Source organism: Nelumbo lutea, chromosome 1 (assembly GCF_056320005.1).
Source record: "Nelumbo lutea isolate HS-2025 chromosome 1, American lotus-T2T, whole genome shotgun sequence".
Classification (NCBI taxonomy): Eukaryota; Viridiplantae; Streptophyta; class Magnoliopsida; order Proteales; family Nelumbonaceae; genus Nelumbo; species Nelumbo lutea.
Genome location: NC_142684.1, coordinates 158,009,912 through 158,024,659, shown reverse-complemented (window position 1 = coordinate 158,024,659; position 14,748 = coordinate 158,009,912). Strand labels below are relative to the sequence as shown.

The 14,748-nt window shown below is 41.9% G+C and overlaps 1 protein-coding gene across 10 annotated transcripts in view; it reads right to left on the bottom strand.

The window, feature by feature from the left end:
* Positions 1-14,748, bottom strand: part of LOC148878641 (DENN (AEX-3) domain-containing protein) — a 167,624-nt gene that overhangs the window by 106,307 nt on the left and 46,569 nt on the right. For all 10 annotated transcript variants that reach the window (XR_016103269.1, XR_016103270.1, XM_088957786.1 and 7 more), the window contains exon 5: positions 6,074-6,133. Coding sequence is in view for 8 of the 10 variants with exons in the window: in XM_088957786.1 (XP_088813912.1) it covers positions 6,074-6,133 (60 nt within the window). In the remaining 2 variants the exon portion in view is untranslated. The remainder of the gene's footprint in view (positions 1-6,073; positions 6,134-14,748) is intronic.

Sequence of the window (14,748 nt, the reverse complement as noted above, 5' to 3'; positions counted from 1 at the left end):
GGTTTCAGTCGGCAGACCAGCTTCTACTCTCTTCTTTTGCTGCTCTTTTCTCACTTCTTCTTCTTCTCTGGCTTGCTGAAAAAAACAGGGTTGTAAGAGAACAAGGTAGATTCGAACCTAGGGTTTCCCTTGGTTGTAGGGCTCAAGGGAGGTAAGGCCCAGAAGTGGATATCCTACTAGCTTCTTCAGCAAGATAGTAGCTATTTGGCTACTAAGTGAGGTCTGTATAGGACAGACCTAGTTGAGGACTGATTTCTACAGTCCTAGCCCTAGCCGAAAGGGGGAGAGCTTCCCTACAACAGCAGCTTCGAAGCCCCAGCAACACCAGCACAGCAAAGTGGTAAACAGCTCCAAGTTTAGGTTGGTTATCAGTCCGAAACCCCTCACCACTGCTGTACCCGAGCTCCTTCAGCTTAAGTGAAGTTACCTAGGGGGCTGTCAGCTCTAGATTGCCCAGCACTGAACTCTTTGACCAGTTAAGACTGAAGTCAGCATGTCTTCACTATCCGGAGAAGTTTCCCCCAGGGATATCAGACCTGCCGCAAGGTCACCCAACCTGGAAAACCCTAATCTGCACAGTTTGCAAATCACTAATGTATTGTTGGATGAATATAACTTCAGAGAGTGGTCTGTCTCAGAAAAGCTGTTCATTACCTCTCGTGAACTCATAGGCTATTTGGATGGAGACAAGAAAGAACCAGATGTTGGCAGTTTTGAATACACCGTGTGGCGCAAGGAAAATGCCACAGTCATGTCTTGGTTGCTGGCCTCCATGACTCCTTGGGTGGCCAGAACTGTTCATCATTTCCCTACAGCTGCTAAGATTTGGGAGAAAGTATCCAAGACATACGGCCAGAAAAAGAACAATGCTAGAATCTACAGGCTGAACCAGGACATTGCAGCCCTAAGGCAAGGAGAGATGTCCGTAGCAACATACTTTGCAACATTGGAAGGCCTCTGGGAAGTGCTTGACCATCACTTGATTTTGGATTGGGAAAATGCCAGGGATAAGGAGAGGCATGACAAGCAGATTGAGGAGAGCAGGGCCTTCAAGTTTCTGGCTGGACTAGACCCAGTATATGAAGGTATAAGGTCACAGATTCTAGGGAGAGATGAATTACCCGAGATTCACCATGTCAAATACCTGGTGAGGAATGAAGAAGTAAGGAGAAAGGAGATGCAAGTTGACTCTCAGACACAGTCAACAGAACTATCTGGAGAACATTCAACCCTAGTCTCCACTAAGGGAAATAGACTTCCAGACAAGAAGTCCCTCAAGTGTACTCATTGTGGTGGTGAGAAACACACAAAGAAAAATATTGGGTCTTGTATCCTCATCTGAAGCCAGCTGCTTTGAAAAAGGACAAAAGACAACATAAGGGGCATACAGCAAGTGGGAATCTTCCCACCAACAACAGCAGTGACAAGTCACAGAAAACTCCAACAGTGTCCTCTTCCATCACAGGGCAGGTCACCGACTCCTCTGGACCAAGTACCTTGGGCTTCTCGGCTAGTGAGGTAGAGATTCTCAGTCGGGCATTAGCCCGTCTGAAGAATAACCCTTTAGCTTCCACCCCTCATGCCAAATCAGGTACAGTCTCTGCCTTCAGTGGAACTAGTTCCATTGATTCCTCCTCATGGGTGATTGATTCCGGAGCAACTGATCATATGACACATATGTCCTTATTCTCTTCATACCATTTGTTGTCTGGGTAGGATAAGTTGAGAGTGGCTGATGGGTCTCTCTTCACCACCTCTGGAAAGGGGGTGGTTGACCTAAGCAAGGGCCTCTCTCTTAAATCTGTCCTACATGTTCCTACTCTTACCTCAAATCTTTTGTCTGTTTCAAAACTTACAAAAAATTTGAACTGCAGTATAACCTTCTTTCCTTCTCATTGTGTCTTTCAGGACAGATTGACGAGGAGAACGATTGGGAGTGGTCGTGAGTATGGGGTCCTCTACTATTTTGATGCAGACATCAGCTCAGCCTTACAAGCTTCTGCTACTACTAGTCCAAAAAGTGTGGAGTCAATAGCTAGGCTGCACCTGTGGCATGCTAGGCTAGGTCATGTGTCTTTTTCTTCTTTAGCAATGTTGTTACCCGAATTGTTTAAGGGAATTCCAAGTCAGAGTCTAATTTGTGATGTGTGTCAGATGTCAAAACAATGTAGAAGTGTGTATCCAACTTCTAGTAATGAAATTCGAGCTCCTTTTGATTTAGTGCATTCTGATGTTTGGGGTCCTTCACCCATTGTCTCCATTGATGGCTTTCGTTACTTTATCAGTTTTATTGATCATTATTCTCGGTGTACATGGATTTATCTGTTAAAAGGATGAGATGAAGTGCCACGGATAACTATGGCCTTTTGCAAGATGATTGAAACACAATTTGACAAGAAGATTAAGCAATTCCGGTCAGACAATGCGGCTAAATACTTTGAAAGATCTTTGAACTCATTCATGGAAGATGCAGGCATGTTACACCAATTTTCTTGTGCTAACACCCCTCAGCAAAATGGGGGCTGAGCGCAAGAACAGGCACCTCTTGGAGACAGCTCGAGCTCTACTCTTCCAGCACAAAGTGCCCATGCAATATTGGTCTCAAGCTATACTCACTGCATCATACCTGATAAATCGGATGCCATCTCAAGTATTGGGTATGAAGACCCCTTTCTCTGTTTTGTGTCCCACTCTTCCAGAATTTCCTCTCCCCCCACGGGTTTTTGGTTGTACATGCTTCATACATGTGAAGGATCCAAAGAAAACCAAGCTGGATCCCAAGGCTAAAAAGGGATATTTCTGGGTACTCTCCTACACAAAAGGGGTACAAGTGTTATGATCCTGTCTCCAAGAGAAAGTATGTCACTAGAGATGTAGTTTTTTTTTTTAGTCTCAACCATATTTCCAGTCTTCTCAGAATCCTCTTCAAGGGGAGACAAATGGGGTGGAAGAAGATTCTCCTTTCCTTTTTGTTCCCCTTTCATCACCTTCCACTATTCCTAGCTGTGACATTTCGGGTCAATCTAGTGAGGCTCCCACTGTGCTAGTTACATCCCTTGATACAGCAAATGCTCCTGAAGGCTCCAGCAAGCAAGAGAAAGAGATACTTACATACAGCAGAAGAAAGAAGGGCCCTCAATCTCATGATTACAACCAATTGAACTCAGATCAATCTGTCTCTACAATCCAAGGTAATTCTGACCCTCACACTTCAGATTTGGATCTTCCTATTGCTCTCCGTAAGCCTATTCGTTCTTGTACTACCCGCCATCCCATAGCTGAATTGGTTTCTTACTTGCACTTATCTCCTGCCTATCACTCCTTTGTGTCTGCTCTTTCCTCTATTCGTGTTCCTTCCAGGTACTCAGAGGCAGCATCTGATCCAAGGTGGAAAGAAGCCATGAATGAAGAGATGAAAGCCCTAATGAAAGCAAGAACGTGAGAAATGGTTGACCTACTAGAGGGGAAAGGCACTATTGGGTGTAAGTGGGTATTCATAGTAAAGCACAGAGAAGATAGGTCAATCGAAAGGTATAAGGCAAGACTTGTGGCAAAGGGATTTACACAAAAGAAAGGAATTGAACACAAAGAAACCTTTGCCCCAGTAGCAAAGCTCAACACAATCCGGGTCCTACTATCACTAGCAGCAAATTTATCTTGGGAACTTCATCAGCTAGATGTGAAGAATGCCTTCCTAAATGGTGATCTTCGTGAAGAGGTATTCATAGAACCCCCACCAGGCTATGATGTTGGAAAGAAGGTATGTAAACTAAGGAAAGCATTATATGGTTTGAAGCAGTCTCCCCGGGCATGGTTTGAGAGACTTTGTATGGTTATGAAGAAAGTGGGGTACACTTAAAATAGTGCAGATCACACAATGTTTACAAGGAGACAGGATGACAAACTTACAGCACTCATTGTTTATGTGGATGACATGGTGATCACCGGAAATGACTTGGAAGAGATGAAGAGGCTGAAAGAGTTCTTAGCTTCAGAATTTGAGATCAAAAACCTAGGAAATCTGAGATATTTTCTTGGGATTGAAGTTGCTAGATCAAGAGAAGGAATCTACATATGTTAGCGGAAATATGTGTTAGATCTCCTACAGGAAACAGGCATGATGGGATGTAGGCCAGCAAACACCCCAACAGAACCGAACCACGGACTACAAGAATCAATGGGTGAGGAATACTATGATAAAGAGAGGTACCAAAAATTGGTAGGAAAGTTGATATACTTATCCCTTACTCGGCCAGATATTGCTTATGCAGTGCATGTTGTCAGTCAATTCATGCACTCGCCAAAGACCCCTCATATGAGAGCAGTGGAAAGAATTCTCAGGTACTTAAAGACTTGCCCAGGGAAAGGAATCCTATTCAGGAAAAGAAACAAACTTGAAATTGAAGCATATACTGATGCAGATTGGGCTGGTTCTATTGGAGACAAGAAATCAACCTCAGGTTACTGTACATTCTTAGGAGGGAACCTGGTCACATGGCGCAGTAAGAAGCAGAATGTGGTGGCTAGATCAAATGCAGAAGCAGAATATCGAGCTATGGCACACGGGGTTGCTGAACTCTTATGGCTCAGAACTCTTCTTAACGAGCTTGGTATTAAGGTTGGGGGCCCTCTCAGGCTGTATTGTGATAATAAAGCAGCTATCAACGTAGCTAACAATCCCGTGCAGCATGACCTAACAAAACATATTGAAATTGACCGACACTTTGTCAGAGAGAGAATTGTTTCAGGAGAACTTTGTGTATCATATACACCATCTGAGATGCAAATTGCAGATGTATTGACTAAAGGACTGACAGCAACAAAGTTTAGAGACCTACTTGGCAAGCTAAACATGATTGATATCCATGCTTAGCTTGAGGGGGAGTGTTAGAATGTTAGAATGAAGCCTCTTTGTATGAGTGTTCGGCTGATAAGAGTCTTATTAGCCCATACTTAAGTTAAATTATCCTGTATCTAGGCCTGGGTTAATGGGCCTAAGCCTGTTTAATGTTTTAAGTTAACTGGGTGTCCCATCACTAATCAGGGGCATTCCAGTAAATTCTTGTACCATTGTACTTCATTCAAATATAAATCATTGCTGGTCGACTGAACAGTACAGTTCGACATTTTCCAGCATACCAGTGGTTTTCTTCTTCACTTCTCTACTTTGAACACAGCATTCAGCACACATGGAGGTTATGGGGGGAAAGGAATGGCAATAATCTTCAGTGAGAAGCATAGGCCAAAAGAGGTTATTGTGAAGGAAATAAAATCACTCCAGCTCTTTCAAAATATCTCAATTACTAATATTGTAAGAGCCTAGAATGAAGTGGCACATACTGCTGAGAAGAAGGAAAGAAAAGTGATGGAATGGAAGCCCCCATGCCCTAGCAAGTTAAAGTTGAACTTTGATGGGAGCTCTATAGGAAACCCAGGTATGGCAGGCATTGGTGGTGTGAACTGTTATCCCTGCTGCAAGGGCTAAAGATTGCCAAGCAAGCTGATCTTAAGAACTTGGAGATAGAAGGGGACTCAAAAACAGTGATATCTTGGACCGATTCAAGCAGTAATGTTCCTTGGAACTACAGACATCCATTAAGGAAGATAGTAAGCATAGCAAGGGAACTTAATGCCTCATTCACATTGGTCAGGAGAACTGCAAATGGAATGGCTGATTCTCTAGCCAAACAGGGAGTTCAAAGGCAACAGCTTTTTTGGGCTTTAATATTACATTTTCTGTTGAATTGTCTGCACGCTTTCTGATGTAACTCTATTTTAATTATATTAATTGAATAAAATTCTCACTTTTCTGATCAGAAAAGCTGAACATTTACTGATTAAAAAAAGACTATTTATATTAGTAAGTTGTTCTTGCAAAGGATTAACACCAATCTCCTTTAAGAAGAAAGCAACAGCAAAGGCTTTAAAAGCAGTATGCTTTTTGGAAAATTGTAAACAGGATGCAAGAAATATATTACTTGTAGAATTATATATTACATAGCTAACAAGCTATTTTAATCTAGCCAAACAAAGGGAAAACAACAAACATCATGCCGGAATTAGTTCACTGTACCTGTCCATAAACGACTTCATTCAGATCACTCATCGATGGAGTCCTTTCCAACAAGCGAGCCTACATAATTTGTTAGACCATTAATAAATGAGTTATTTTATTGGACAAAACATGCAGGTTTAGAATAAAATGCAACCTACGGTAGCAAAATAACATTAAAACATTAATAACACTATCCAAAATAAAAAAGAACCTATCAGATTTTGCATGGAGAAAGGCACCTCATTATGTCATAACACTGGGAGATTAAAAGCCTACAATGATAAAGGTATTTGTGCCACACAGTTAGCATGGATTTAATACAAACTGTTGGTTCGGCTGTCTTAATTTGTATGTTTATCTTTGTTGGGTCTTAAGTCATTAGTTATTGGGCCTTAGTTACTGGGCCTAATCTTATTTAGAGTTTATTTTGACTTGGTGTCCCATCACTAATCAGGGGCATTCTTGTCTATTTATGTAACACTATGTAATGTCCTTATATATAATAGATTAGGGCTGGCTGAGCATTATTCTGCCGCCCATTTCATTTCTTCTCTTCTTCTTCTTCCTCTTCTTCTCTCATTCGACAGCCCTATTTCAGCAAAAATGGTATCAGAGCACTGATCTTTTGACTGGTTACAGCAGCCGCATCTTCTTCTACTCGCAGGTAACTCTCCAATCTTTCTTGTTGGTTGCTGCAAAGAAACCCTAGGGTTGGTCATAGAACACAGCTAGACCTACATGTAGGGTTTCGCTTGGTTGTAGGGCCCAAGGGGAGTTAGACCCAGAGGCTGATGCCCTAATAGACGCAGTACAGCAGACTGTAGCCATTCGGCTAAGATAGATCTGTGTAGAACAGATCTAGGCGGAAAGACTGATCTCAGCAGTCCTAGAACTATTCGTGGGTGAAGTTATAACCTGCGATAGCAGTGCTTAGCACACAGTAGAAGCCAACACAGCAAGTTGCAGGCTGTGGCAGCAGTATTTAGAACATAGCAGAAGGGAGCACAACAGAGTATAATCTGTGGCAGCAGTAAGTGGGGCACAGTGTGCAGTGTAGTGCTCGGTGTTTCAGCTCTGTGTCTGGTTCTCAGGACTGAGTTTACAGTGCAGCAAGTTCCGTAAGTGTGAAACAGTTCTCTATATATTGCGCTTACAGTCTTGACATTTACAAGTAAGTGAAGATGTCTTCCATATCCGGGGAAGTGTCTTCTAGAGATGTTAGGGTTCGTGGGAGGTCTCCTAATCTGGAGAATCCAAATCTGCACAGCCTACAGATCACAAGTGTGTTGTTGGATGAGTACAACTTCATGGAATGGTCTGTCTCAGCCATGCTTTTCATCACATCCCATGAACTCACTGGTTACTTGGACGGGCAGAAGAAGGAACCAGAAGTGGGGAGTGCTGAATATGCAGCTTGGCGCAAAGAGAATGCTACAGTTATGTCCTAGCTACTTGCCTCAATGACTCCAAGAATAGTTAGGACTGTTCAACATTTCTCCACGGCTGCCAAGATATGGGAAAAGGTTTCTAAAACCTATGGGCAGAAAAAGAATAATGCCAGAGTTTACAAACTGAATCAAGACATTGCTGCCTTGGGGCAAGGAGATATGAGTGTTGCAACATATTTTGCTACACTAGAAGGACTATGGGAAGAGTTAGATCACCACCTTATTATTGAATGGGAGAGTGCCGGAGACAAAGAAAAGCATGACAAACAAATTGAAGAGGGTAGAGCATTTAAGTTTCTGGCTGGCCTAGATCCTATATATGAGAGCATAAGATCCTAAATTCTGGGAAGGGATGAAATGCCAGACTTACATCATGTTTACTACCTTGTGAGGAATGAAGAGGTGAGAAGAAAAGAAATGCAAGTTGATACTCAAACAAAACTAGCTAAACAGTCTGTGGAGCATTCGGCCCTAATCTCTACAAATCAAAGGGGAAACAGGTACTCTGACAAGAGACATCTGAAATGCACCCACTGTGGAGGGGAAAGGCATGTGAAAGAGACATGTTAGGTTCTCCATCCGCATCTGAACCCAGCTGCATTGAGGAAAGATAAGAAGCATCTGAAGGGTCAATCTGCAAGTGTGAATTTGGCTACGGGTCAAAGTGATGATGGTTCAAAACACTCATCTACAGTTACTTCCTCTTCCATGGGACAAACTTCTAATTCCCCTCAAACCGGGTCCTTGGGTTTTACTGCCAATGAGGTAGAGGTACTTAGCCAAGCCCTAGCCCGTCTAAGGACCAATTCTCTTCCATCCTCCTCCCTTGCCAGATCAGGTATTGTCTCTGCCTTTAGTGCAACTAGTTCTATTGATCCTGCCGCTTGGATTATTGATTCCGGTGCAACTGACCACATGACACACATGTCTTCTCTATCTTCTTCCTATCATTTAATGTCTGGCCAAGATAAAATGAGGGCTGCTGATGGTTCTCTCTCTACCATCTCTGGGAAGGTAGTGGTTGACCTAAGCAAAGACCTCTCACTAAAATTTGTCTTGCATGTTCCCAATCTTTCTTCAAATCTCTTATCTATTTCAAAGCTTACCAAAAATTTGAATTGTAGCATAACCTTTTTTCCTACTCATTGTGTCTTTCAGGACAGATTGATGAAGAGAAACGATTGGGAGCGGTCATGAGTGTGGAGGTCTCTACTACCTTGATGCAGACATCAGTTCAGCCTTGCAAACATCTGCTACTTGTAGTCAGCCCAATGTGGAGTCAATAGCTAGGTTACATCTATGGCATGCTAGGCTAGGTCATTTACCTTTTTCATCATTGGAAGTGTTGTTTCCAAAACTATTCAAAAGTGTTTCAAGTCAAGAGTTAGTTTGTGAAATCTGTCAACTATCAAAGCAATGTAGAACTGTTTATTCAACTTCAAGTAATGAAATTCGAGCTTCTTTTGACTCAGTCCACTCTGATGTTTGGGGCCCCTCTCCCATTATTTCTGTTGATGGCTTTCGATACTTTATCAGTTTTATTGATCACTATTCTCGATGCACATGGATCTACTTATTAAAAGCACAAGAAGAAGTATTGCGGGTAACCATGACATTTTTCAAAATGATTGAAACACAATTTGGTACGAAGGTCAAACAATTCAGGTCAGATAATGCTGCATAATACTTTGAAAGGTCCTTGAATCTGTTTATGGAGGATGCTAGAATGATTCATCAGTCATCTTGTGCTACTACCCCCCAACAGAATGGAATTTCTGAGCGCAAGAATAAGCACCTATTGGAGACTGCTCGAGCCTTACTATTTCAGCACAAAGTTCCAAAAAACTATTGGTCTCAAGCAATCCTTACTGCATCATATCTAATAAATCGAATGCCATCCAAGGTATTGGGGACGAAAACTCCTTTCTCTGTTCTTTGCCCTCATCTTCCTGACTTTTCTCTTCCACCGAGAGTCTTTGGTTGTGTATGCTTTATACATGTCAAGGATCCGAAGAAGACCAAATTGGATCCTAGGGCTACAAAGGGAATCTTTTTGGGGTACTCCCCTACTCAGAAGGGATACAAGTGTTATAATCTAGTCACCAAGAAAAAATGTCACAAAGGATGTGGTATTCTTTGAGTCTCAATCCTATTTTCACTCTTCCCAGAATCCTCATCAGGGGGAGACTAGTGGGATGGAAGAGGATTCTTCTATTCCCCCATTCTTTGTACCTCTCTCGACCTTAGGCCTTCCATCTTCTCCTCCTGATCCACCTAGTTGTGGTATCTCGGGTGAATCTAGTGAGGCTCCCATTGTACCAACTACTACTATTGATGTTGCAAATATTACTGAAGACTCCAGCAGGCTGCAAAGAGATATCAGAATCACCTACAACAGAAGGAAGAAGGGTCCTCTAACTCATGACAGCGACCAATTGAACTCGGATCAACCTGTCTCAGAAACTCAAGGTAATCCTATCAGTTCCTCTGACTTAGATCTTCCTATTGCCCTTCGTAAGTCTACTCGTTCTTGTACTATCAGATACCTCATTGCTGATTTTGTGTCTCACTCACAGTTGTCTCCTCGTTATTGTTCTTGTGTCTGCTCTATCTTCTGTGCATGTTCCTACCAGGTATACTGAGGCAGTAACTGACCCAAAATGGAAAGAGGCTATGGATGAAGAAATGAAAGCCTTAATGAAAGCAATGACTTGGGAATTAGTGGATCTACCAGAAGGGAAAGGCACTGTTGGATGCAAGTGGGCGTTCACTGTGAAGCATAGGAAGGACGGGTCCATTGAGAGGTACAAGGCTAGACTGGTAGCAAAAGGGTTTACTCAAAAAGAAGGGATTGACTACAAAGAAACCTTTGCTCCGGTGGCAAAACTCAACACAATCCGAGTTCTATTATCATTAGCTGCAAATTTCTCATGGGAGCTACACCAGTTGGACGTGAAGAATGCTTTCTTGAATGGCGACCTGCATGAAGAGGTGTTCATGGATCCTCCACCAGGTTATGTTTTTAGCAAGAAGGTATGTAGACTGAGAAAGGCCCTATACGGCCTTAAGCAATCCCCTCGAGCTTGGTTTGAGAAGCTATGTGGAGTCATGAAGAAAGGGGGTTACACTCAAAGTGGAGCAAATCATACCCTATTCATAAGGAAGAGAAATGGCAAACTTACGGCACTTATTGTCTATGTGGATGATATGGTAATTACATGGGATGATCAGGAAGAGATTAAAAGACTAAAGGAGTTTTTGGTTGCTGAATTTGAGATCAAAGATCTGGGCCAACTGAGATACTTTCTTGGGATTGAAGTTGCAAGATCCAAAGAGGGCATCTATATATGTCAGCGGAAATACATCCTTGATCTTCTTCGAGGCAGGCATGATGGGGTGTAGGCCAGCCGATACTCCAATAGAACAGAATCATGGTCTACAGGTGTCATTAGGAGAGGACTACCTTGATAAGGAAAGATACCAAAAGCTGGTGAGGAAGTTGATTTACCTGTCCCTTACTCGCCCTGACATTGCTTATGTTGTACATGTTGTCAGTCAGTTCATGCACACTCCTAAAATCCCTCACATGAAAGCTGTGGAAAGGATCCTCAAATATTTGAAGTCTTGCTCAGGGAAAGGGATTATGTTCAGGAAAAACTGTAAAATTGAAGTTGAAGGATATATTGATGCAGATTGGGTTGGCTCTGTTGGGGACAGGAAATCTACTTCTGGGTACTGTACCTTTGTTGGAGGAAATTTAGTTACATGGAGGAGTAAAAAACAGAATGTGGTTGTTAGATCTAGTGCAGAGGCCGAGTACCGAGCTATGGCTCATGGTGTTGTTGAACTCTTATGGCTGAAGATCCTACTTCGTGAACTTGGAATAAAGATTGAGTGCCCTCTCAGGTTGTATTGTGACAACAAGGCAGCCATCAACATTGCAAATAACCCAGTGCAACATGATAGAACAAAATATATTGAGATAGACCGTCACTTTGTTAGAGAAAGAATTGTCTCAGGAGAACTCTGCATTCCTTATACTCCCTCCGAGATGCAGATTGCAGATGTTCTGACTAAAGGGCTAGCTACAGTGAAATTCGTGGACTTACTTGGCAAGCTAAACATGATTGACATCCATGCTTAGCTTGAGGGGGAGTGTTGGTTCAGCTGTCTTAATTTGTATGTTTATCTTTGTTGGGTCTTAAGTCATCAGTTATTGGGCCTTAGTTACTGGGCCTAATCTTATTTAGTGTTTATTTTGACTAGGTGTCCCATCACTAATCAGGGGCGTTCTTGTCTATTTATGTAACATTATGTAATGTCCTTATATATAATAGATTAGGGCTGGCTGAGCATTATTCTGCCGCCCATTTCATTTCTTTTCTTCTTCTTCTTCCTCTTCTTCTCTCATTCGACAGCCCTATTTCAGCAAACACAAACTATCTACTTTATAAGAAATGTCAGGGATTAATAATATAAATGAACTTTTCCACTGTCCACATCACCTCCAAAAGGCACTATGTGTCAAAATTTTCTTCTTAAAATTCAAAGGATGCCTTCTCAGTTTGATAAACAACAGCACAAAAATGTATTCAATAAAATAAGTCATAAAATGTAAAAACAAAATGTTGTGTTAGAACCTTTTATATTTGGCAAAGCAACCTGTTCATTGTGGCACCCCAATGGGTGCCCTACAACTTGCTGCCTTCTTTTGCTCTTAGGAAACAAGCAATGGGTTGAGTGACTCAACCCATTGCACTAACACACAGCTAGTTCTCTTGCTGCTTCAGCTTTGTAGCTTTCGCTTTCTTGCACGCTGGCACTTGCATCAACTTTAAATCATTCTGCTAGCTGCTTCAGAAGGCTGCACATTAGTGCAACGGCTTAAGCACCAAAGGTTGTGGAGGCAGCAAGTTCATGGGTAGGGCACCTTCACTTGCTGCCAGAGCTTGCTTAAAACTAGCATCAGTCATAGATAGGAATTGATTTCTCAATGAAACAAGCCCCATCTCCTTTTTCCCTCCCACCTCAACATCAAAGTTAGGTGCAAATACAGATATAGATACAAAATGATCCTGAACCAATTTCACAACTACCATCCATCACCAATCAGTCAATCACATTCCACATCCCCACTGCCACAAAATGGAAAGATGATAGCAATATTTTGAAAACTGAACAAGATGTCAGACCAGAAATGGGCCTGATTCTGGATTTTCCCAGTTAACTGGGCATTTCAGCATAAAACAGCCAGAAGTAGCCTGTTTCAATCGGATTAGGGTTGTATTCTAGTTTAATCTGGTTTGATTGGCCAGTCCAATCCAGTTTATAAAACATTGATATATAGAACTGTTGTGGGACATAATCTATGTGGCCTGGGCTGTTATGTTCTGCCTTGCTATGACTTTCTTATTTTGGGCTTATCAGGCCTGGGCTGACTTTATGTAACAGGCTTTCTACTGCCAAATAGTGGAGGTGGCAGTTTCGTACTTTCATGTTTTTTAAATCTCATTTAAATATCAAGTTAGGGCTGAACAACTTCATGATATCAAAGCAACTAAATCAACCCTAGACCCTGCCTCATTTTCCTTCCTTTCTCTTCTCTTCTCTTCGTTTTTCCTTTTTTCTTTTCGGTTACGGTTCATTGACTTCATTCCCTGGAACCCAAGCTCTGGTTGTAGTTAATTAGGTTCCTCCTTTCTCTCAAGGGTTCTGCCTTGGAGTTTCGGACCAAGGAGACCCTAAGCTGTTCAGCTATGTACTGTTAGAGCACAAACTGAAGTGTGGGAGACCTGTGTTTGCTGGTCTAGAAGCTGGACTGAGAAATCTCAGCAGTTCTGGAGGTATTATCTAAACCCTTGCAGTGCTTATACACCTCCACATTATCCATCCCCTCTTCTTTGGGCTCCAATACGTTGTAGAAGCAAAGAAGTTTGAACACACATGAAGGAAAGTTCTACCCGCATCCAAAAAGACAAAAGAACAGCTCTCAAATGCATAGAAAAAATAGATAGGAGATTAGTAAATGGTAACAAGACTTGGCATCTGTTCTACATAATGTACACAATTAGGGGACAAGTTCCAATAACGCCTCCTCTGTAGGAGATCGCAAGTGTTAATACTTTCATGAAAAGCTACCCAACAGCACACCCCTATTTTGGGAGGAATAGGTTTACACCAACTTCTTTCACAAGAAAAGACTGCAGCTTATGATACAGAGCCATAAAGAAAGAAGCACAAGAAAAACCCCCAAAAGGATGAGGTGTCCAAATATGATCATCTTCTTCCTCAGGATCAAGGAAGATCCCATCCAAGATGTTCAACAATTTGATCACTGGCTCGACTTCTAACACTCCAAGGTTTCTCCTAGACCCCCAATTCCTATCAAACCCCTTACGAGAAGTAGAAAGTACATGATGCCAGAAATGGATTTCCCTTTGAGGAGAGAGAGAGAGAGAACAAGGAAGAGTTACCATGGTGTATGTTGTTCGCAGACGGCATTGTTTTAATTGATGAAATTAATGAAGGATTAAGTTTATGGACAAATACCTTCAAAATAAGAGGTTTTAAAACAAGTAGGACTAAAACAGAATATATGATATGTAAATTTCATAATAATAGAAGTTCAAATTGTTAGAGTTGGCTGTAAAGGGGTAATTTGGTCATTTTGTTTTATGTTAAGAGTGTGGTGTAATGTCTTTATATTCTGGTTTTAAGTGTTCTGTCCCATACTTAATTAGGGTCATAACTGTCTTTGTGATTTTAATTAGAAACCTATAAATAATATCTGGCTGACTAGAGAGAGAACAATTCTCTCTAGTTCGAACCAGTCTTCCTCTCCTACTTCTTCTCTTCTCTTCTTTCTCTCTTTTCTCTTTCTTCTCTGCTGTTTTTCTGTAATTCTAGGGCTGAAACCAGTACAGATCTGAATTGTAGCATGGTAGCAGAGCAACTGTAATCAGATCTGCCCAGAATTTTTTTGCATCACCCTTTACCCTAGTTTTCTGCAGGTATCTCATCAATGACTTGGAGATTTTCAGAAGGGATGAAAAGGAGTGACCATTTTCTTCTTCTGGAGGTTTCCATGCCTCCAGTTGGTGGTGCAGAGGTCATTTCAGGTGGTTGGTAGAAAACCCTCTAACCGATGGATTGAAGAGGGCTGTTTCAGGTAGTGTAGTGGACAGATTAATGCAGGACTGATTTGTGTGGTTCAAATAGGTGGGTTGCATGGGTGTTACAGTGTGA